The sequence below is a fragment of the Pteropus vampyrus genome, unplaced genomic scaffold (assembly GCF_000151845.1).
Source record: "Pteropus vampyrus isolate Shadow unplaced genomic scaffold, Pvam_2.0 Scaffold129, whole genome shotgun sequence".
NCBI classification, from domain to species: Eukaryota; Metazoa; Chordata; class Mammalia; order Chiroptera; family Pteropodidae; genus Pteropus; species Pteropus vampyrus.
In genome coordinates, this window is record NW_011888910.1 from 3,334,552 (window position 1) to 3,359,900 (window position 25,349).

General features: G+C 40.2%; 1 protein-coding gene across 2 annotated transcripts in view; it reads right to left on the minus strand.

Annotated features, from left to right (window-relative positions):
* Window positions 1–9,305: 9,305 nt before the first annotated feature.
* Window positions 9,306–25,349, minus strand: part of CDYL (chromodomain Y like) — a 163,885-nt gene continuing 147,841 nt past the window's right edge. For both annotated transcript variants that reach the window (XM_011367049.2, XM_011367048.1), the window contains exons 5-7: window positions 22,516–22,726; window positions 11,869–12,012; window positions 9,306–10,930 (exon numbers count right to left, since the gene is read on the minus strand). In XM_011367049.2, the coding sequence (XP_011365351.1) occupies window positions 10,772–10,930; window positions 11,869–12,012; window positions 22,516–22,726 (514 nt within the window). In that variant the 3' untranslated portion in view covers window positions 9,306–10,771. The remainder of the gene's footprint in view (window positions 10,931–11,868; window positions 12,013–22,515; window positions 22,727–25,349) is intronic.

The following is a 25,349-nucleotide window of genomic DNA, read 5'->3' on the forward strand; positions in this document are numbered from 1 at the left end:
TGTGGTTGCAGCCCCTTTAATAGGCTTCTGCTGCTGCCGCTTCCACTGCCGCAGCCTCGGTCTCACTCAGCCGCTGGAGACTGGGCAGCTCCGCGTCCTTGCCCCATCCTACCTTCTGCCGTTGCAGGGTGCATTCTTGGATTTCTCCCTAGTTGTATGGCTTGTTCGTCTAGATCCCAGGCGATTTTCCTTGCTGCTGCTCCTTGTTTCTGTCACAACTTTGATTTTCTCACCAGGGGGATGAACAGAGCCTCTATCATCTATGTTATTTTTTCCTGTCTCCTGTAGCAGTCTATTTTAAGTTGATGGTTGCTTAAGTTGTAACACATCTGAAAATCACTATAATTTTTATTCACCCCTCCACATTTATGTCATCATTATTTCTTTAATCTTTCTTCGTGTGTGTGTTTGTGTATATCACTCGATTTCTTTGTTGTAATTACATATGAATTGCCTGCTTTTGCCTTTTAACCTTTGTACTAGCTTTATAGGTTGGTTGATCTACTGCTTCTACTAAGTGTTGGCCTTTGTCAGTGAGAATTTTTTTTCTCTCCTCTATTTTCTCATTATGTGTTTGATCTTTTTCTTTTCTACTTAAAGAAGTCCTTTTAACATTTCTCATAATACTAGTTTAGCGGTGATAAACCTCTTTAGCATTTTTGTTGTTGGGAAACTTTATCTCTCCTTCAATTCTAAATGATAGCCTTGTGAGTAGAGTAATCTTGGATATATGTCATTGCCCTTCACCACTTTGAATATTTCATGCCAATCGCTTCTGGCCTGTGAAGTTTCTGTTGTGAAATCCGAGAGTCTTATGGGAGCTCCCTTGTATGTAACTACTTTTCTCTTGATGCTTTTAAGATCCTCTTTGTCTTTAAGCTTTGGCATTTTAATTATGATGTGTCTTGGCGTGGGCTTCTTTGGGTTAATCTGTTTGGGGACTCTGAGCTTCCTGGGGTTGTATGCCTATTTCCTTCAGCAGGTTAGGGAAGATTTCCATCTTTGTTTTTTCAAATAGGTTTTCAACTTCTTGTTCTTCTGCTTCTCCTTCAGGTACCCCTATGATACCAATGTTATTACGTTTGATGTTGTCTCAGAGGCTTTAAAGCATCCTCATTTTTTTTGGATTCTTTTTTCTTGTTGCTGTTCTAATTGAGTGTTTTGTTACCTTGTCTTCCAGAGAGCTGATTTGATTCTCTGCTTCATCTATTATTCTCTGCTTCATCTGCTATTGATTTCCTGTGTGTATTTTTTTTTTTAAATTTCAGTTATCGTATTCTTTATTTCTGAATAGTTCTCTTTTTATGGTTTTTATCTTTGTTAAAGATCTTACTGAGTTCATCTATTCTTCTCCTAAGTTTACTGAGCATCCTTATAATCAGTGTTTTGAACTTTGCATCTGGTAGATTGCTTGTCATTTTGTTTAGTTCTTTTTCTGGAGTTTTGTTTTGTTCTTTCATTTGAGACATGTTTTTCTCCTCATTTTGGCTGCCTCCCTGTGTTAGTTTCTATGTATTCGGAGGATCTGCTATGTCTCCCAGTCTTGGCCAGGTGGCCTTACATAGTAGGTGTCTTGAGAGGTTCAGCGACACAGTCTCCCTGTTCACCTAAGACTGGGGTTCCAGGTTTGTCCCTTGTGTGGATTGTATAACCTCCTGTTAGTTGAGTCCTGATTGCTATTGGCATGTCAGTGGGTGGCGTTGACCCTTAGGCTGACTGGCTGTGATGACTGGCTGTGACTACAGTGGACAAGCTGTTGCATAGGGGCTGACCCCACTGAGCAGAAATTGCTTTAGCAGGGCTCTGATGCCATCCTAGTCTGCTCTTTGGGTGTGTCATTGGTGGAGCTGTTTGGGTGGTACTCTGATGTGATCCTAAGGTGGTCACTGGGTGCATTGGTTTGGGGCCTCCAATGCAGTCTGAAGTCAGTCACCATTTGTGTCTGGCTTCTAGTTGCCTTGTGGGAGCTACAAAGTGATCTGCAGTTGTTTTCTGCTTTTGCTGGGCTTGGAGGCACTTGGAAGAGGCTATGCTGTGAACTGAGGACCACTGCCACTAATGCTGGACTTAGGAATCTTTGGTGAGCACCATAATGTGAGCTGAAGCTAGCCGCCACTTGTGCTGGGCTTGTGGCCATTCAGTTGAAACTATGATTCAAGCCAACACTGGCTGCAGCTTATTCCAGGCTCGGGGCCACCTGATGGGAGTCACAGTGCATGTTGGGAGCTGTCGCTGCTTTTTCCTGGTCTGGGGTCACTTAGCAAGAAGTACAGGCTGTGCCAAGACCAGTCACTGCTTGTTTGAGGTTTGTGAACTTTTGAGTGATTTTAGAAAAGTTTGCAGTGTGAGCTGAGGCAGGCCACTGGTGTGGAAAAGCCACTGGAAGAGGTTTGGCCAGGTGTGTGAGTTGGGTGTGTGAGGTGGGGCCTCAGGCAATTACCAAGGCAGGGCTAACAGTGTTAGCTAGGTTAAAGGAGATCTCACATTTGGCACCTGCCTGTGCCTGCTGGCTGGGTGGATGAAGGGCTCAACAAAGGAGCAATGGTGCCTGCCAGCACTTCTGACTCCAGAAAGAGCTACCCCAACTCCTGCCCCTCTAGTCGTCTCTCTGAAGCTAGTCATTTCAGTTATTTCCCACATGTCTCTGGCACTTTTTGAGCTTCTGTCCCCATGCTGGAGCTTAGAGCAAGTGAGTTTGTGAGTGAGTGAGTACATGTGCAGCCCCTTAAGAGAATGTCTGGCACTCAGTGGCCCTTTATCCCACTTGAGTGTGATTCCTGCTGGTTTTCACAGCTGAATATTGTGGGGACTCCTCTTCCCAGCATTGGTGCACTGCGCTGGGGAGCTCAGTGTGAGGTTGGACCCCTCTTACCTCAGTGGGGACCTCTGCAGAGATATCCCTTTTACTCTTAATCAACACACCATGGGCATTCCACATCTCCTCCCCTCCTATCAGTCTCATTGTGGTTTGTTCTTTATATCTTTAGTTATAGGGCTTCTGATCAGCTAGTCTTCAGGTGGTTCTCAAGGGCGGTTGTTCTATCATTTAGTTGTAATTTTGACCTGTTTGTGGGAGGAGGCAAGCATGGTGTTTTCCAAATCCATCATTTTGACCAGAAGTCTCACATTCTTTTTAAGTGTTCCATAGCATTCCATTGTATGGCCATAAAAGCATTTATGTATCTAATCTCTTATAAAGGAATATTTAAATGCAGAGAATGAACAGAATGTTAAGATGAAAAATCTGGCTAAGATCTTGTCTATCACCTATTATCCAACTATCTATCATCTATGTATCTATCTTATCTATATATCTATCTTCTATCCATCATCTATCATGTATCATCTATCTATCTTTATATGTAGATGTATATCTATTATCTATATATTTGTCAAATACCGAAGTAATCTGTGAGACTGATTCATATATGTTAATACACATTACTTATCTCCCATTGCATATCAAATTACTCCAAAACATAGTGGCTTAAAAAAAAACAACTTTTATTATTTCATAGTTTCTGCAACATAAATCTAGGCATGGCTTAGCTGGGTTCTCTGGCTAGGGCTTTCTCACTGGCTGCAGTTAAGATGTTGTCCGGGCTGCAGTCTTCTCACAGCTGGACTGGGGAAGGATTTCTCTCAAGACTACTCATGTGAGAATTAACAAGATTTAGCTCCTCTTGGGATGTTAGCATGAGGGTCTCAGTTCTTCATTGGCTATGGTGAGACTCACCTTTGGTTCCTTGACTTGTAGGCATCTTTTTAGGGTCTCACAACATGGCAGATGGCTTCCCAAGAGTGAGCAAGAAGCAGCAGAAAGAGAACAAGTGCATGCAAGAGGGAAATCACAGGATTCCATAGCCTGATTTCAGAAATGACACCCCATCATTTTTGCCATATTCTATTTGTTAAAAACAAGTCGCTCTGTTCAGCCCACGCTGAAGGGAGAGATTTACAAGAGAGTGTGAATATCAGCAGGTGGGGATCACTGGGAGCAAGTTTAGAAGTTGCCTACCATACCGACCCTTGAGAACTTGCAAAAATAAAACAACTCAAAACCAGTTACATGGCTGTTAAATCCCTGCATCCTCATTGAAATTGTAAGAGGGTCTGATTCTATCAATTACTGAGTTATGCAGAAATCTCCCTTAATGATTTTGCACTTGACTATTTTCTGTAATAGAGCTGTCAATTTTTGCTTTATATATTTTAGGATAATTGTCCATAAGAATTTGAAATTGTTATTTCAGTAGAACTCAGTCTGCTGTTATTATGAAGTAAGTTTTTCTCTAACATACTTTTTACTTTAATAGATACAACTTTTTGTTGTTCTTAGTATTTGCAATGTATATTTTTTACATTTTTACTTTCAACTTTTCAGGTTTTTTTGTAAATAGCATGTATGTACATCTAGATCTTTTCAAACAAGCTTTTAGTTTATTTTCGTTTAACATTTTTATTAATATTTCGAGCTAAATTTTACCAAATTAATTATATGTTCTTTATTCACTCTTTTTTGTTCCTTTATTTTGGATCAATTAAGCATGTTTCCATTTTCTCCCTATGTTAGTTTAAAGGAGAGATATTATTTTTTAAAGATTAAGATATAATTCAAATACCATAAAATTAACCATTTTAAAACATATTTAATGGCTTTTAGTATATCCACAAGGTTGTGCAAACATCACCACTAATTCCAGAAAATTTTTATTACTGAAAATAAAACCCTGTACTTGTTAGCAGTTACTCATCCCCCCAAACCCTCACCTTGCCTTCTACCCCTCAGTACCTGGTAACCACAAATCTACTTTCTGTTTGTATGGATTTCTCTCTTCTGGGCATTTCACACATGTAGCCTTCTGTGGCTGGCTTCTTCCACTTAGCATGATGTTTTCAAGGTTCACCCATATTGTAGTGTGTATCAATACTTTATTCCTTTTTATTGCCAAATAATGTTCCATTATTTGGATCTACCACATTTTGTTTATCCATTCATCAGCTGATGGACATTTTGGTTGTTTCCACTTTTTGGCTATTATGAAGAATAATGCTATGAATATTTATGTATAAGCATTTTTTGAATACTTGTTTTCCATTTTCTTGAGTATATAATTAGGAGTGGAATTGCAGAGTTATATAGTAACTCTATGTTTAACTTTTTGGAATTGCCAAGCTTTTTTTCCACAGTGGCTGCACCAATTTATACTCCTGCTAACAATGTAGGACTCTAATTTTTCCACATTTCATCAACATTCATTATTTTCCATTAGAACCATCTTGGTGTTGTGAAGTTGTATTTCATTGTGGTTGTAATTTGCATTTCCCTAGTGATTAATGATATTGAGCATCTTCTTATATGCTTTTTGGTCATTCATATGTTTTGAAGAAATGTCTGTTGAGGTCCTTTGCCTATTTTTAAATTAGATTGTTACAAATATAGTTACAATTTTTTTTCTTGTGATGAGAACTTTTAAGATTTATTCTCTTAGCAACTTTCAAGTATGCAATACGATATTATCAACTATAGTCACCATGCTGTACATTACATCCCCCTGACTTATTTTATAACTGGAAGTTTGCACTTTTTGACACCCTTCACCCATTTTCTCTCCCTTCCCCCCAAACCCCCATCCACCTCTGGCAATTACCAATTTATTCTGTATCTATGAACTTGGTATTGTTTTGTTTTGCTTATCAGTTCCATATAGTGAGATTATGTGGTATTTGTCTTTGACTTATTTCACTTAGCATAATGCTCTCAAAGTCCATCCATATTGTCCAAGTGGCAAGACTTCATTCTCTTTTATGGCTGAATAATATTCCATCATTTATATCGTTTGCTTGTCTGTCCTGACTAGAATCTTCAGTTCAATGTTGAGTGGAGTGGTAAGAGCAAACATCTTTGCCTTGTTCTAGATTTTAGAAAGTTTTCAATTGCAGCAGTATGTTAGCTGTGGGTTTTTCATAGATGTCCTTTATCAAGTTGGGGAAATTCCTTTCTACTCCTAGTTTGTTTTTATTGTGATGGCTGTTGAATTTCTCACATGCTTTTTCTTCATTTATTGAGATAATCATGTGGTTTTATCCTTTATCAATATGGTATGTTACATTGATTTTTGTATGTTTTCATTCCTGGGATAAATCTCACTTGGTTGTGGTGTATTCCTGGGATAAATCTCACTTGGTTGTGGTGTATAATTTTTATATGGTGCCAGATTATTATTTATTTTGGAAGATTTCCACATCTATATTAATAAGGGGTATTGAGCTATAGTTTTGTGATGTATTTGTGTGATTCTGGTAGTAGGGTAATACCGGCCTTATAAAGTATGTTAGAAAGTGTTATTTCCTCTTCTATTTTTTGGAAGCATTTGTGAAAGATTGGTATTGATTCCTTTTAAAGTATTTGCTAGAATTCATGAGTGAAGCCATCTGGTTCTGGGCTTTGTGGGAAGTCTTTTGATTACTGATTCAATCTCTACGTGTAGGTGTATTCAGGTTTTCTATCTCTTATTGAGTCAGTGCCAGTTTGTCTAAGAATTAGCTCATTTCATGTAGTTTATCTAATTCATTGGCATACAATCATTCATAGTATTTTTTATTTCTATAAGGTAGGTAGTTCTTTTTCACTTCTGATTTTAGTAATTTGAGTATTTTTCCCCCCCTTGGTCAGCCTAATTAATCTTGAAGAACTTTTGATTTCCTTGCTTTTCTGTTTTTATCTTCTCCATTTCATCTATTTCTGCTTTAACCTTTATTTCCTTCATTATGCTTGCTGTGGGTTTAGTTTGCTCTTCTTTTTCTAATTTCTTAAGCTGGAAGGTTAGTTATTGACTTATCTATTTTTCTACTTTTTAAAGATAGGTGTTTTGTTATATAATTTTTTTCATTTTCATTCATCTCTATACGTATTTTCTCTTGTAAATGTTTGACTGTTTAGAAATGTGTTTAATTTCCACATATTTTTTAATTCTTAAGTTTCTCTTTTGGTATCTAATTTCATTTTACTGTGGTTAAAAAACATACGTTGTATGATTTCAACCACTTTACATTCATTGACTATTGTCTAACATATGGCCTATCTTGAAAAACGTTTCATATGCACTTGAGAATATGTATTCTGCTGTTGGGTGGAGGGCTCTTAGATGTGTTAGGTCTGTGCTTCATATAGGTGATATGTATGTATGTCCTAATTTTAGGATACAATGTAAAATTTAGGAAAACAGGAACTAACATTGAAACTCAGACCTTCATTTTTTTTTGTTTTTTTTTTTTTTTTTACAAATGCCTGTATTAAACAATTTATTAGTCATCCAAGGATATAATATAGCTCTAAGATCAAGTTGGCTTTGAAATAATTAATTTTTCTACTCTATCAAACAAGGAACTTTTAAACCAATGTTAAAATTATCCCATGCCATTTTCACAAAAGCAGATATTCGTCTTGAGTCTTCAGAGAGATTGTCACAATGTTTCCCATAGGACAAGGAGTTTCCTGCAATATAGTCAGCCCTTCCCTTGTTGCCTAGCAATGAGGGTGTTTATTTCTAAATGTTAGTATTGAGAGCTTAGTGGACTGGTCTAGCTTGTCAAAATTCTGATAGGTTCAGCATTCACTTGAAAAAACTCTAAATCTCAAGCCACCAAGCCACCTCAATCCACAGAATCACAGGCTCATGGAATACCAGAATGGACTGATTTTTCAGGCCACCCAGCTACCCATTTCTAGCCCTCTGCTTGGATCTCAGCCCAGAGGTTGTGATTTAATTGGTCTGGTGTGCAGCATCGAGGGTTGTCAAAACAATCCAGGTGATTTTAATGTGCAATGAAGTTTTGACAACCAATGTTCATGTTACCCAGTCAGTTTTCACCTCAATGATTTTGGCAAGTAAAAAATGTTGAGGAACATCAGCACACAGAACTTCCCTAAGGCAGTGACAGAACTGGCTGACAGAGCCCTGTGTCTCCAGGCTGTCCCTCTCATGTGTTAACTATTTGGTAGGTGCCAATTCTCCTGCAGAATACCCAAATTCCTTCCTTCAGAGAAGGTAAAACATTTGTTCATACTAGTTAAGTGAAGAGATCACAAACAGGTGGGCTGGAGACTGTGATGTGGCCAAAGGAGGGAGCTGGTCTAGGAGGCTGGCCCCTAACCTTCTGGGCTCCTGCTTTACCAGGACACTTGGGGTAAACCCCAAGTGAACCATGTTCACTCCTGACCAAGTAATAGGGACCGAAAGGAGCCACGTGAGCAGTTGTGTATTCCACTGTGTGGTTGTGGCATATTATTTAACTCAAACCCTACTGGTGAATATGTATGCTGTTTCCAACTTCTATTAGGAACAATGCTGAGATGAATTTAACTGCCTATGTATTTTTATTTTCACTATTTCCTGCAAGAATTCCTTAAGATGAATCCTTATAAACAGAAGTTACATGGTCCAAGTTTTTTTAATACTTACTGACAAGTTACTGTCAAATTCTCTTCTAAGTTGAACAATTAATTTAGACTTCCACTAAATGAGAGGCTGCATTTCCTGTCACCTTCACCAACAGTGGGCATGAACATAAGATTGTTGCATTGTCAGTCTTTCCTTCTAGTTGAGCTTGATTCATGACCCTCAAGTTGAAAGGTAGGATGTTCTGCTTCACAGAAGAGAAAATGTGGCCAACGTGCCTGGAGAATGAAAAGTCTAGGATGATGGAATCAGACTCCTAGTTTCAAGGAGAACCTACTACATAAGTTCCCTATTTGTAAATTCTAGTAGACATTACAGGAGAGTTGCCAGAATATAGGTTTTGCCACACTGAACTGGGTTGGAAGGCTGCTCCTACTCCTGACGAGTTACTCACATGACCTTGGGCCAAGCGTTCCATACCTCAGGTTCCTCACATTGTAGATTTGGGTAGAGAAGGCATGAGTTACAACTCTCTGTACACAGATAAAACCTCTTGCACATTCAATACTGAATCAAAGATGTATATCACAGAAGCTAAATGTGAAACGATATAAAGTTCAAAATAGGCAAAACTAGGTAATATATATTAGAAATATACTGCCTTGAAAGAGAAGGGGACAAGTGACACAAAATTCAGGAAACGGTAACCTGGGGATGGGTGATTCAGGTAGACATGACTTGGGAGGATACCGGTCATACATTCTAGTTCCATCCAAGGTGTAGTTAAAACAGTGGTTCATATTCTTTACATTGCACAAATGTTGTATGCCCATATGAATATTTCACAAAAAAGATCACATATTCCACGAGGAATGAAAAGAATTATCAGAAAAACTTTTCAAATGTGTTACGAAATATTAGTTTTATTTAACCAGTTTTCACAGCTGAATATTTATTCTATAAAAACTTTACAGATTGTACAGTTTATATATAGTTCAAACTACTGAACGAAAAAGTAGGTCCCACAGATGCAAAAATACTGCACCAACCAATCCAAGGTAAAGGCAGATTTACACACTGTACAGCTCTCCACATAGCCAGGAGGTGGTCGGTTCTAAGTATAAACTTCAAAACTGTACAAAAATAAGGTTTTGATTTTATTTCATTCTTCATACATTCAATATGATTGCAAACTCAGAAGCCTAATAATAGGCATCTGTAATCAAGAATCAGTCCCCACTCCTGAAAGGAATGCGAATGTCTATTTACACAGGGCACTCTTGGACACCATACTGTACTCAGTATATTGTGTAGACATGAAAGCAGAGACCAAGAACATTAAACGTCAAATATAAGGTAGTTCTTTTTTTTTAAAAGGAGTTTCTGTATTTAATAGTGTGCCAAAAGAATTTTAACTTATTAAATAAAATATATTCTAAGTGAACCTAAAAATTACACTTTATAAACATAAAAATACCTTTTTTTTGGTGTAATACATCAATCATATCTGCAAATAGAAAACCAAAACTGTATATAAAGTAGTATTTCTCATCCAGCAACAAGAAGCATTGTAGTTATTTTTTCAAAAGGGTCAGAAAAACTATTTAAAATCCACTAAGACTAACTTATAACTTAGATATTCATACTTAAGCTATTCAGTGATTCACTAGTACTGCAAAACAAGCTTTCTTCTAGAGAGACAGTGGTTTCTTCATGTTAACTGGGTAAGAACCGGACATATTAAAAAAGAAGGAGAAATCAATTGATTTTTCAGCATGAATCCTAAGCATACTTTAGTCTTGGGTTCAACAGTGGATTTTTCATCAGAAATACTTATCCTAAAAGATAAGTCATACTTTTGATTAAAAATTTTTCATCTCTGAGGTATTGTACCTTCTTGGAGACAAAGGCATATCTCAGATCTTTCTGTATCTCTATTTGGGGCAGGGGAGGAGGCTGGCTAGTACCTCTTTAGAGTCTGTTCTAGAAGGAAAAAATAAAGAAAACAAACATTATTCCAGACTTTTCTGCCACCCCAAACCAGCAAAACACTTTTTATACAGTACAAGCCAAAGATAACAAAAATTAGAGCTTTAAAGAGCAGTCGAGAGCTCACCATTATACTTTCATACTTGTGTGTATAATAGGTATAAAATAATCTTGTTTGGACAAAGGAGCTTTGTAGTTATTTATTTTAAAGTTACAGTACTTAAAAACTCCTTGATAATAAATAGCTTGGATGTTAAGTCCTGCTTCCAAGCATGAGCTAAGAGTGAACTTGTTTTAGGCTGAAAGAATGGATTAGGGCAACTTGGAGCCACAGATGTCCTGCTCTACAATTCCAGTGTCATCAGCAGGCAGCCTGCCAATCAAAACTCATCGATCTTCCTCTGTAAGTATTTCAACATGGAGTCCATCCCTTGGGCGGAGCCCCAGATTTTCTTCAGCACTTCACACTCCCTCTCATTGGCCTGTTCTAGCTCCATCTTCATGTTACAGCGCACAAGGGCTTTGGATTCCTCAAGCACCTGGACGAAACGATACGCAGTTAGTTAGCAGGGTGTATGTCTGCAAGCACTGGCTCCATTTCACCCCCAAGTTTATGAAGACAATTGTCAAACTTGAGTAATAATGTGTTAAAAGGACTACCAAACATTTTTTCACAATATACATCAGGCCTAATATATCTATGAAGTATATTTCACACTAGAAATCAGACAAATTTTCAACTTCAAAGTGGATGTAAAGCTGTTTCAAAAGAGGGCCATGCTATCTGCACCGTGACCCTCTCCCAACATTAAGACCAGCCTTAGCCTCATGATGCTGCTCGGGCCACTGTGGAGACTAAACTGGACAAACTCTGGTGATGCTCAATGGAAACTCCCTGAAAATGCCTGCTGAGAGGATTTTCTAACCAAAATTTTAACTTTAATAATGAGAGTTGTTCACATGTCTGGGATAGCTTAGATAGGAGTTAGGTAAGTTAATATCAAATATCGTTTCATCTTATAATTTGCCAAATGCAATTTTGTTAGAAGATTATCTAGCACATATGTTAAACAAAAACTCAGATTCACTGTGAGGGGAAAGCAAAAGAAATGTGATTAAGGGCAATGGAAACAGTAAAAAACTACATAAATGTTTTTTTGTAGACTTTTATAGGACATTTTAAATGTCCTATAAAAGTCTACATTTAAAACATTTAGTAGCTAAATGTTTTAGCTACTAAATCTGAGATTGAAACGCATTCTTTTAAATCTTGGGTATTTGCAAAGAGAAGACAAAGTAAGCAGATCTGTAGCAGTGGCGGCCATTAAGGCTTCCATAACTATTTCTCATGAAGGTAGCTAGCTGTGCAGGGGCAAATGTAGAGGACTCAGGAAATACTGTGAAATGTGAGAGCTTTTTTGGGGAAAAGGTGCTTGTAAAAAAAAGCCACACATATAAAAGAATGAATCCCACATACAACTGGATTACACGCGGCAAGCTCCTTAATGCGGACCATGACTTCCTGGGTGAAGGTCCCGGGCCAGAACACCTGAGAGACCAGGCCTTTGCCACACGCCTCCTGTGCTGTCAGCTTCCGGCCACTAAGCAACATTTCATTTGCCTGAAAAGAAAAAGAGTTGATACTGATATGAAACATGAGGGGGAGGCAGGCACAGAAGCCCCAACTAAATATTCATCGCTTAACAACTCAAACAGGCCCTGGTGGGGACTCACTGCGTATCCTCCAGAGTTCCCACCAGAGCGCGCCTTTCTGGAGCTTGTTCAACCTGTGCTAAGAATTAACCCAGGAAAATGCAATCAACTATGCAGATGTTAAGTAACATACCAGCCAGTGATTTAAAAAGAAAAAGAAGGTAAAGTCTTATTTTATGATATAGTGGAAATCAAATGGACTTAACCAAGAAATCTAAATTAGAGAAGATCTATTCATTGTCAATTTGAGATTATGGGCATGTCTCTCTCTGACTGCCCCCTCCTCCCAAAGTATGAACTCATTTAATACACAGAACCGTTTCCTGGGAAACTGAGGCATAAGCAAAGCTAGAAAATTTACAATTCTAGGGATCTGAACCAGTCACAGAACTACTACATAGTGTAGGAGAGGAGAGGCCAACGTGACTTGTTCTCAATATACAGAAACAATGTTCTAAGGGAAGTGAATGTTTTACTGAAATATAACTTAGAGGCCACATTTTATTGCTTAGACACAAAAACAAGAAACTATCCAGGACTTGAATGCATCCAAAATGACCACTACTGTAGTATTCTTAGGAGGGTCTGACTATTTCCTTCACCTGACTTGATGGGCGAAGTTAATATTTTTGTTTTTGTTTAAAAAGCATATATATGCATATAAAATGAATTTTAACTCTGTCCTGGATTCTACAGCACTTTTCAGGTCTCAACATAATGTGTAAAGAATTTTATTTCATTCAAATGACAGGCTCACAGATGCTGAAACACGAGGAAAAGAAAATATATATCTGACAAAGAAACTGCCCTATTCTAATGTGACAACTTCTTATCTGTAGTATATCTTGCATGGTTATTTTTCCTGAAGATTCTGATGGCACGAAAAAGCTTCTGGGCTCAGGAAAAAAACTTTGGGTAGGCAACTACCTTTTCCAAAAGAGGCAAAAATCATTGTTATAAAAAGGCCTTAAAAAATTGAGTGTATCTCTCATTTGACAGTACCTGTGCACGTCCTGTAAATGTTTACGGCATGTGAAATGCACAGCCTGGAGAATACACAAGTAAAAGAGTTGGCAAAGCAAATGTCTGGCTGATTCTCCACCCTTTCAGCGTAGGCAGAGATTAGAAAACCGGGCTTTAGAACAGGGTCTTCACAACAAAGACTGTAAAGTTCTTAATACTCATGACTCACTGTAGTCCTGAACTGGAGCCTATTATTTGAGCTAGGTCTTGGACAAAGTTGTGAGTGTGTAGAGTTTGGAGATGTTCTACAAAACCCCTGAACAGCCACTTCCCACTGAAAAGGTCTAAAATAGACAATGGACTTAAGAATCTGACTGACTTACTGTTAGCTGCTAAGCTAGTTCTTCTAAAGGCAGATCTAAATGCAATGAGAAAGGATAAAAGAACAGGAGTTCCTGATGAAATGACTTAGTGGGAAGTGCTTTATGTTAACAGAAAATTTTCATTTTCTCGTTTGCATTTTACTGTTAACACACAGTGAAGACAAAACCACAACCAGATCACTTAGATTAAGTGTGAAGTATGTTCCCAAGACAAACTTGAACTACAGGGTCTTAGTTTGGGCAGTGGACACAAATGACTTTCACCAGGCTCTGAGTGAACATTAGAAGTGGGGAGTGATGAAGAGCAAGCATCCTTCACGTATTTATTCTCCAGAGCCTTCATGGGGACCTGTTTTCTGGTCACTTCTTTGAGTGTATTTTATTTGCCATCTGGAAGTCAACTCACAGCCCTACCACTGTTCTCTTCCCTCCTTGTCTCTTTCATTACCTTTTCTTGATTCTCTCTCAGGCCTTGTGCCACCCGGAACAGTCCTCCCCTCCAGTGAGTGAAGTTGTTGTTACTGTTCACCCTTGCCCTTTCGAGCTGGGCTACCTCTGTGGTGGCTGTCACTGGAGATTCTTTCCCTACTTAGTTTTCTATATCCCAGATGGTTGGATGGGCAGGGCATTTCTGCATTTGCCCAATAGTATGAATGGTGGGACTGACTCAAGGTTGTTAATGTTTTCTTACGTAAGTTCAGGCAGTGAGTTGATTTAAAATATAGTCATCAAGTAAAACTAATAGGAAAAATTCTCTTAGTAAAATTAGTAGGATTAAATACACTCAAGTTGAATGGGCGTGTTCTCATACATGCAATTTCCAGTAGTTTTTAAATTAGAGATTCCTAACTTCTACCCAAATAAGAGATTTGCAAAGATACAGTCATTGGGAAATTAACTAGCTGCCATTTTTTCCAAGATGGCTGAGTGAACAAGGGACTAAATGTAGACAACCACAACACCCAATATGGTCAAAACTGTCCAACTGTTTTATCGGGCTTGAGTTAGCGGGATCAGGGAGCTTCAAATCTCAGAGGTAGCTTGGCAGCAGCTCTGCCACTTACTCTCTTGGGCCAGTCTTTACACTCTCTGGAGGGCAGCTCCATACCGTAAACTCAGGGTAAGGACCTCAGGACTGAGAGCTGCCAGGTTTACAAATGGGAGCTTGTGTTTGTCAGCTTTCTGCTCTCAAGTGAGGCTCCTTCAATTCATTCACAGCACCTAACACTTTCCTGAATGTACAGGCTCACTGGGTGGTCCTTGAGACAGAACTGTGACTCCGCAGTGTCTGGCACAGAGTGGGCAGTCCATGAATGTTTACTGGGCACAAACAAGGAGGGCTAAACTCCTACACAGTTTGTGATTACAGCTTAGCTCTGAGATCTCTCTCCTTGCAGTAGACACTGTAAGAAAAGGACAGTTCTCACAGCTTGTTTTAGCTACGTTTTTTATCCTGATAATATGCTCCCTCTAGTTTATCCTCCTGCAGTTTTGCATATACCAAGTGGGAAAAGCCAACTGTTCTAGTCTTGCCTTAGACTACTAAAAGCTCGCATACAGCAAAAGCTCATGAAAGGAACTGCATCAACTGAGTAGTCACTTTCCACAAGTGTCACAATACAACTCACCTCAACAACATTTAATAACATTTTGTATAGAGCTTTTAGTCAAATACTGACTAAAAAGTGGAGAATTTATACTGTGTGATGTTTAGGCTCTTTGCTCTTGCTTTACAGTAGGATTTCTCAACTTGGGTGCTAAAGACACTCTGGCTGGATAAAGACACTTTGGTATGGAGGATGTCCTGTGCATTGTAGGATGTTAGCAGCATCCTGGCCTCTTCCCACTAGCATCTCTCAGTTGTGACACCAAAAGTCTCTAGACATTGACACATGCCTTCTAAGGCAAACTGCCTTCGCTGAGAATTGCTGCTGAAGTGGCACCAGGAGATCACAAGGAGAAGCAAAAAATAATGACTTTTCAAGACTTGTCCAGAAGAGGAAAAAACGAGTGATGAAAGAGTAGGCATTCATTTTGTAATGTCTTCAAGCTATTTCTGGATCTTTCTGAGCACAATGAACTCTAAGACCTCCACCCCTTAGCAGCATTTGGCCCAAGGGATCCACTTCCAAACTGCCTTTGCCCAAAATGTCAAGTTTGTTTAGTATTTATCCCAGATCTGCCCTTTCTGTATATATGCAGAAGCATCATATATGTACTCAGATCATACGATGAGAGGACAAAATCCCCATTATGTTAATCTCCTCTAGAGTAATGACTCAAAATGGCCTTAAAATGATTTTACTGATGATAATGACTATTTACTACCAGAATAGGAAGCAAATGTTAGGAAACAATCTTAAGGAAACTCAAAATGAACCTAAAGTAATTTTCTTGATAATGACTCTTTACTACCAGATTCAAGTACTGTTTGGTGGATATGGTGTTGTGAAAATGACAAGACAAGACAAGACAATCCAGACATGTCTACACTTCATCACTTGAGGTGAACAGAGATACATCACCCAGATGCCCCAGCCCAGGAAATACCTGTTACTCAGCTGCTGGGAGTGCTGTTAGCAGGCAACTCCTGGTGAGAGCTCCCCTAGCAACCTCATGCATGGGTGGGCCCTTCTTGGGGCTGCTGCATTCAATGGCTGAGTGTGGTGAGGGCACCTGGACAACTGTGATGGCCACATATGCCCCGGAGCACCCCATGGACTCAGCTAAGGCTTCGTCAGAGCTGTACCACAGCTCACCTTTACCCACTGCCCAATCCTACTTCCTCTTTCTCTTTCCACAGAGGTTGACAACTAATCCATGTCCTGCTTGCCATAATCCACCTGGCCTCTAATTCTACAGAAACTAACTAGTGACAGGCAGGAATGAAGCAGTGATAAAAGGCATTTTGGAGGATTGCTCCCCAGCTGGCTGGCAATGAAGACCTTCCTGGACTAGGTGGAGCAACCACAGCATTCCATACAAGTGGTGGTCCAAGTGCTAAAACTCTCACAGGTGATGAGATAGTAACTATCAGTTGCCAGTGACACAAGCAGAGGGGTTCCCAGGAAGCAAGACAGAGAAAGTTGAGACCTGCACCCAAATCCAGGATTTATTAGCCAGAGTGGCCAAGATCCAGACAAGGTTAATCACCCACACACAGGAGATCTGTTTGGCTGTGTTCGGAGGAAAGGGGAAGGATAAACTTGGTATGGGGACTTCTGGGTGGATACTCCCAAACTCTTAACCCCAGGCTCCTGAGCCTGCAATAAATGGCCCACCCATCCCTATTATGTATTGCCCTCTTGCTTGAAGACAATGCAGAAATCTCTACAAGATAGCATCTCTTCTCTTAAACCATGCTCCATCTCTTCTCTTGGCTATCAGGCCTGTTACTTAACTCCTACCCCAGAAGAGCTGCATGACATAGCCAGAATGTGCTGGTGGAGCTGGAAGAAGACACGGGGCTGAACTGTAAGGACAAACCAGAGGGCAAACCACAGAGCTGGACAGGGAAGTTCACTGATTTGGGAGCTCTCCTGAACTATAAGATTTAACACCCTGGCAAATGCCCAAGGAGATGGTGTGATCTTTCTACTGGGATGGGTTCTAGAAGCATAGAGAAAGTGATGCCCCAGGGTAAGTGAAACTAAGACGCCAGAACTACCATGGCCCACAGTGGAGAGGGTGAGACAAGATGCCATGAGGATCTTATGGCAAATGCTAGAGAGATTATCTCAATGCCAAGTCTCTGCTTTTGGAGCAAGGCCATGCCATCCAGCAGAGAAGTATATACCTTTTTAAAAACTAATTCTGGTAGAGACAGAACACTTGACCATAGGACACTAAGTGACCAGGTATCAGGAATATCCATCATGAGCTGAGTTCTATCAGACCCATCAAGGTGTCAGGCAGTGACAGATGCATAGACACAGGTGAGATGCATAAGCAGGTGGCCTAGACCGAGAAGTCACCCACAACTGTTGCACCAGTGCCTTGCCTCAGGTAACACCTCTGGCCGAAGTGGGGGGTTTCTTTGTGAGCAAGTTTGGTTTCTGGGAGGGCTGGCTCAAAAAGACAATGAAGAGGGAAATGCTCTGAAATGAGGGATGTGCCTGGTTATCCACCTGGTATGGGTGAAGTTGATCAGAGTTAGAATTCGGAGTGACCTGAACAGCGGTGAATGGCCTAGCTGGCTGGTCAGGGGCCTGAAAATTAGGAACAAAGAGATCTTGGGTAGAGGCATGTGGATGGATGACTGGAAAAGTGTGTAGACTGCTATGTCATGTCAGTGTCCAGTTGAGAGCATCCACCATGGGGATGAACTAAAGAGCTACATAAGAAAGGTGATACTGACCAGTCTCAGTTGTTGGCCACCCCAGTGCTGGCATGACGGACATGAATGAAGTAGCTATGGTGTAAGAGACGGAGCTCAGTAGCATGGGCTCTGACTCATCAAGGCTATTTCAGCTATTATCGCCGATGGACATGTAGCCTGCCAGCAGGAAATACCAATGCCAAGATACCTGCTTGGCATCCTTCCTGAGGACGGCAGCAAGTCAATTGTTTTCATAGGAACACTCACTTTAGGTCTGGGTTTGCCTTCCCACCTGCAGGTCCTCAGGCAACCTCACTCTGAGGCTTACAGTGTGGGTGACCAGTCCACTGACATGGATGCCACAGAGCATGGCACCAGACCATAAGTCCCTCTCAGAGTAAAGAAGGTGCAGGAGTGGTCCCATGACCACGAGGTCCTCTGGCTGAGTCACATTCACCACCTCAGAAGCTGCTGGCCTGATGGAGTGCTGAAATGGCCTGAGGTGTGAGTGGAGCACCAGTTTGCAGGTATGCTCCATGAGGATGGGCACTGTCTTCCAATTGACAGTATAAACAGTACAAAGACCCTGATATGGTACCATGTCCCCAACAGAAAGAACACACGGGTCTGGGAAAGAAAGGGTGGAATTACAAGTGGCTGCGCTTATCATCCCGCTGGATCAGTGGTTCTCAAACTTTTTGGCACCAGAGACAGGTGCTTCTACGAGAATATAATGCCTGATGATCTTAGGTGGAGCTGAGGCGGTGATGCTAGCACTGGGGAGCGGCTGCAAATACAGATGAAGCTTCACTTGCTCACCTGCTGCTCACCTCCTGCTGTGAAGCCTGGTTCCTAACAGGCCATAGGCTGCTATCAGTCTGCATCCTAGGGGCTGGGGACCCCTGCTCTGAATATCTACTGAAGGACGTTGTGCCTTCTGTCCTCACGTATCTGGGCTCTGCTGGTCCCAGTGAACTTAAAGTTATGACTGATGCTTGACACTTGGTGGCTCTGAACTCAGGGCCGCAGGCAAAGAGGGGATGTGTAGAGCCCTGGGACCCACCAGGAACTCACTTCTCCCATGCCCAAGTGCACAGGGTATGATGACCAGGCCTCAGGCCCCTCAGTGACCTGTGTCCCACCACCAGGGCAGCCACTGAGATCAGCAGAGGTGGTAAGGGGGGTGTTCTAAAACAGAAAGAGGGTGAAGGATAACTGAGACCAGGTGGGACTGGGGCAGCTGCAGTTTGTCCTATAAGCCCTCCTCTTACATTTATTTTAAACTTTGTTTTGGGAATACATTTAGACTTACTGAAAGATTACAAAAGCAGTAGAGAGTTCCAATCAACCCATCAAACCCAGCTCTCCGTAACATTAATATTTTATGTGTGTGCGCATGCATGCATACACACACACACACACACACACACACACACAACCCCCACCCCGAAACATTTTGCAATGATCAAACTCATAAAATTACCACTGATATATACTATAAACTACAAACCCTGCACAAATGTTGCCAGTTTTCCCACAGCTGCCTTTTATCTGACCCAGGATCCTAGGAAGCCACCCTGCAGTGAGCTGTCAGATTCCCTTAGTCCTTCCAGTCTGTGACAGTTCCTCACTGTTTCGGTGAGTTCTCTGACCATGGCACTTTCGGAGGGTGCTGCTCAGTATTTGTAGGCCACCACAATCTCGGTTTGTCTGGAGTTCTTAGGTTTAAGCCTTTGACTGGACTCTAGCAGAGTGATGCTGTGTCATTCCCAGTGAAGTACATCAGAGCAAACTGGGAACCTTAGGCCTTATTTCTGGTGAACTTTAATAACTCAGTAAAGTAGTGCCTGCTATGCTTCTCCACTTGAGAGTTACTATTTTTTTTTTTCTATTATATGTAACAAAAGGATGTAAATATCCAGGCAGTTCTTGCCTAAACAGTTACCACTGTCTAATCCTCTTCCTCTAAGTCTCCTCCCTAGTAAGAGAGGCCTCCGGAACCTGAAGGAGCTGCCCCCCAAATCTGTACAAAGAAGTGATCTGAAGGGACAAGGAGTGGACTGTGGTAGACATGGGGATGTGGCGCCAAGATCCCCTCTCCAAGGGAGGTCTTGCTGCCCCAGCTGCTGGTAGTGCCATTGACAGACAGCCATCAGCTCCTGTAGGGACTCCCTCTGCTGCAGAGTCACCTTGTCCACAGGCACATTACTCTGACAGTCCACACATTCAGTGACAATGGATATAAAGGAACCAGCCATCTCAGTCCACTGTGGGACAACTGTTGACAGGCTGTGTATGCCCCAGAGCTGCCATGGTGGCTGAAAGCTTTGTCAGGCCTCATGGTTCCAACTTTTCCCTCTGTCCAGCTCTATCTCTTTCCTGTCTCTTCAACAGGTGTTGACTACCTAATAGTTTTCCAACATACCAAATTGTTTTAGTATCCGCCTCTGGAGACCCTAACTGTGACACTACAAGCATATCTGAGATATTGTGGATTTGGTTCCAGACCACTGCAATGAAGCAAATATCGCAATAAAGCAATTCACATGCATTTTGGGGTTTCCCAGTGCATATAAATTATGTTTACAGTAAACTGTAGCCTATTAAAATGTGCAAAAGCATATGTCTAAAAAAAACAACATACCTACCTTAATTAAAAATACTTTATTGCTAAAAAATGCTAACGATCATCTGAGCTTTCAACGAGTATCTTTTTCCTGGTGGAGGAGGGTCTTACTTCACTGCTGATGGCTGCTGACTGATAAGGGTGGTGGTTGCTGAGGGCTGTGGTGTTTGTGGCAATTTCTTAAAATAAGACAACAATGACATTTGCCACATTGACTGACTCTTCCTTATGAATGATTTCTCTGTAGCATGAAGTGCTGTATGATAGTATTACCCAAAGTGGAACTTCTTTCAAAACTGGAGCTAATCCTCTCAAACCCTGAAATTGCTTTCTCAATTGAGTTTATGTAATAATCCAAATCCTGTGTCATTTCAACAATCTTCACAGCATTTTCACCAGGACCAGACTTCAACTCAAGAAATCACTTTCTTTGCTCATCCATAAAAAGCAATTCCTCATCCATTAAAGTTTTATCATGAGATTGCAGCAATTCATTCACATCTTCAGGTTCTACTTCCAATTCTAGTTCTTTTGCTATTTCCACCACATCTGTGGTTATTTCCTCCACTAAAGTCTTGAACCCCTCAAAGTCGTCCCTAGGAGTTGGAATCAACTTCTTCCAAACTCCTGTTAATGTTGATATTTTGACCTCTTCCCATGAATCACAAATGTATTTAATGGTGTCTAGAATGATGAATCCTTTTCAGGTTTTCAATTTACTTACTCCATCAGAGGAATCACTACCTATGGCAGTTAGAGCCTTATAAAATACATTTCTTAAATAATAAAACTTGAAATTCAAAACCACTCCTTGATCTATGGGCTGCAGAATGGATGCTTTAGCAGCATGAAAACACTCATCTCAATGTACATCTCCAGCACAGCTCTTGGGTGACCAGGTGCATTGTCAGTGAGCAGTAATATTTTGAAAGCAATCTTTTTTTCTGAGCAGTAGGACTCAACAATGGACTGAAAATATTCAGTGCACCATGCTGTGAACAGATGTTATCTAGGCTTTCCTGTTCCATTTACAGAGCACAGGAAGAGTAGATTTAGTATAATTAAGGGCCCAAGGATTTTTGAAATGGTAAATGAACATTGGTTTAAACTTAAAGTCACCTGCTGCATATTCCCCTAACAAGAAAGTCAGCCTGTCCTTTGAAGCTTTGAAGTCAAGCACTGACTTCTCTTCTCTAGCTATGTAAGTCCTAGATGGCATCTTCCTCCAATACCAGGCTATTTCACCTACACTGAAAATCTGTTGTTCAGTGCAGCCATCTAAGTAATTACCTTACTTAGATCTTCTGTAGCTTCTACATCAGTACTTGATGCTTTACCTTGCACTTTTATGTTCTTTCCTTAAACCTCATAAACCAAACTTTACTAGCTTCCAACTTTTCTTCTGCAGATTCCTTGCCTTCACAGAATTGAAGAGAGTTAGTTAGGTCCTTGTTCTGGATCAGGCTTTTGCTTAAAGGAATGTTGTGGGTGGTTTGACCTATCCACTAAACTTTTTCCACATCAGCAATAAGGCTCTTTTGCTTTTATTATTCATGTGTTTGCTGAAATAGCACTTTTAATTTCCTCCAAAAACTGTTTCTTTGCATTCATAATTTGGCTGTTTGGCACAAGAGGCCTAACTTTTGGCTTATCTTGGCTTTTAACATACCTTTCTTACTAAGCTCAATCATTTCTAGCTTTTGTTTTAAAGTGAGAGATGTGTGACTTTTCCTTTCACTTAAAAATATAGCTTTTAGGTTATTAGGTAAAAAAACAAAACAAAACAAAAACAATAACAACAAAAAAACCTTTAACTGCAAACTCTGAGTGTTTACTACTAGTGGATACCAGTGTTAATTATGCAGAGATACAGATTCCTCATTGAATGAGGTCTTTCTCTAGAAAATGATGCAAAAACAGTGTCAATGTTCTATGAACCAAAACATGAAAACCTATGATCTCATGAATTAAGAATGAATGAATGCACAAGAATTGAATTATAAGAGCATTTGATGTAAAGTCCCCACAGAATGACACCCTGTATATATTTATAAAACCAACAGCCAAACTAGATTTCCTCAGGAAGTTTTCTAGAATTATTTTTTAAAAAGAGGTACTCACAGATGCTCCTCCCATAATCTTGGGAAACATAACGGTGGAACAGCCATCTGGACTCTGTCCGAAGGTAGTATAGGGTGTTTGAAACCAAGCCTTTTCGTTGGCCCAAACCACATCACAAAGAGGCAATATGGATGCTCCTAGTCCAATGGCTGGGCCATTTACTGCTACAATAATAGGCTTCTTAAACTGAATAAAAGTATTCACGAAGTTTCTAAAATAAAAAATAAATGGGGAATTACTCAAAACATTGCGTATTTGAGCAACAAAGAAATCTACTATTACGGAATTAAATTTACCAAGATGAAAACTCTGTAAAAATCATTATGCGTTGAGATTTGTTGAAGGCCTTCCCTCAGAAGTTGTGGACCATGGATTTATTTACTGTGTGTTGTAAAGGCTTAACGATACCCTGGCTGCCAAGCTGGAAGTGGCTATTGCCACAGGACCTATGTGAAGATTATGGGTAAAGATTTAGAGGCTTGCCCTGAGAAAATCTGGCATGGGGCATAATACTGACACTGCCTGGTGTTGAGCCAAGACTAGAACATTGGGGTCATGAACCATGGGGCTGGAGTCTGGACTTGATATGAGATTTCAGACAGCTCACTGATTATTTGGAAACGACCAGTATTTCCTGAGTTTAAAGAGAACTAGACTGAATGGTCTGGGCGATGTAAAGACAAACAGTTTACAGGCTGGTTTAAAATATGAGATCCAAACAAGAACAGCTGAAACCACAGATATGATTTTATATTCTGCTGTGTGCTATAGAATATAATTATAGCCAGATTTCAAAGGACAGTGCAACTAGGGGTAAGGCGGCCTTCATAGAGAATGTGGATTTTAACAAAACCAAGCCAATGCTATTTTTAGATTTGTTTTAGAATCAGGTTGGAATACTAGGCTCCTTTTCAACACAGGATAGGTTGGTGCCATACCATATTGGGAATGTGCATCTTCTTTCCATCACTAGAATCTCATTTTATGTTGAGGTTGCTTTTCGTTATGATTTAACACGGTGAGAAAAAGGACAAATACACGCCAAAATAAATACTATATAATTTCTTTAAGGCAGTCTGAGTTCTAGATCAGAATCACAGAATTCTAAAATCTAAAGCTGATCCCTATCTTTGGTACTGAAAAAATAACAATCTAGGTGTACTCTACAATTCAGCAATTTAAAACCTAGAGCAATTGTTCTGATCATTTCTGAAACTCATGACTTGGTATTTTAGATGAATAACCCAACCCCCCTTCCTGAAACTGACATGAGGGGGCCATATTTTTTTGGAGGGTAGGCTAGGAAGGTATAGAGGTGTGTGTGTATATATGTGTGAAGAACAAGGGAAAGTAAGGACTGCAGAATTTGGCAGCTTGCAAGCCTATCTCCTGTGGCACACAGTCAGCTCACAGGCCTCAGCCTGGACCCTAAGGTCCTCCTAGGTTTGCTGGATTTTTACGTTGAGCGAAAATTAATTCATTCAAATGAATGAGTTGTACTAAGACTTTGTAAGTGAGAAAGCCTGAGGCATTGGTAGAAAGATCACATTAGGTTTTAATGATGCGAAGAGAACCAGACAACCTTTAAACAGGTCCTTGAAATAAATGTAGACAACCTACATGAAGCTAGTTCAGTTGTACCATCTTTTGAGGATTTTGAGTCAGTGATACATGAAGAAAACACATTTTCTATGCTTAGTTACTGATGACTCTTGAAAAGGTAACTGTTCAATTGTCTCCATGACATAAAGCAGATATTTTCTAAGTGTCTCTCCCCAGGTGCCCTGGAGTAGCTCCACTTTCACCTCCCTCATATGAACACCTGGAAACCACGAACGGGATGGCAGAGTAACATAGGAAAAATGATCAAATAGTGTAATAAGAAAATAATTCTATAGAGAAATGGCAAAAGAAATTAATTATTCCATGCAGCAGTGTTTTCTCTCATGTTGTATGTTCACGTAAAAGAAGAAAGTTTGCTTCTAAAATAAATATTGAAAAATCATAGCTTAGATTTTTATAGGCTGAGAAATATTATTCAAACTGAATTTTTTTCCTCCCTAAAAAAGTAATTTTACTTTTTTTGCGTGCGCCTGGAATGACAACTTAATCTGAATGCCCTGGCTATTTCTGGGTGGGGTATGAATTATTCAGCACCCTCTCAAGTGAAGACCATTTTCTCTTTTTAGAGGACATAATCTGGCCATTCTGGCATGTGAGCTCTGAGATACATATCAGAAATGAATATGGTCCACAAAGAAAATTGTTTTATTTAAAAACACAAAGACAAAACTTCATAGAAATGCTTTTCTGTTTGGTAGAAACTTCCCAGAGCCACAAATGCTTAGTCAGGTGTGCTGCACTTCAAGCCACACAGCTACCAGAGGTGGGGAGGTGGAAGCCGTCTTCAGGCCTGGGGACAAAGCCGTCAGGAGCCTGGCATTCAAGGAGGACCTGCCCACTGCTTTTGCTGGACTTAAAGTAAGTGTATTTTAAAACAAAATCAAAACGCCTGAATGTTCAAATATGCTCAATGCAACCTACTGAATTTAAATTTCAATGTCTTTTGAATTATCTACAAATTGAGTCAAAGGGTTGTGCCAAGTAGGCAGAGAAGAGATTATATTTGCCACAAAAGAAGTTTTAACAGACTTATATTTAAACAAAATCAAAATCAAAATCAAAATTCTATCCACTGTTTTGAACATTTACTACTTCACAGACATCACCAAAAAGTTAAACCACCTAAGGGCAAGAGTCTAAGAATTGCTTGGGGAAAATGTGGCAACCCGGATCCGGGTACTGATAGCTAGTTCACTGCCATGTCTAAGCTG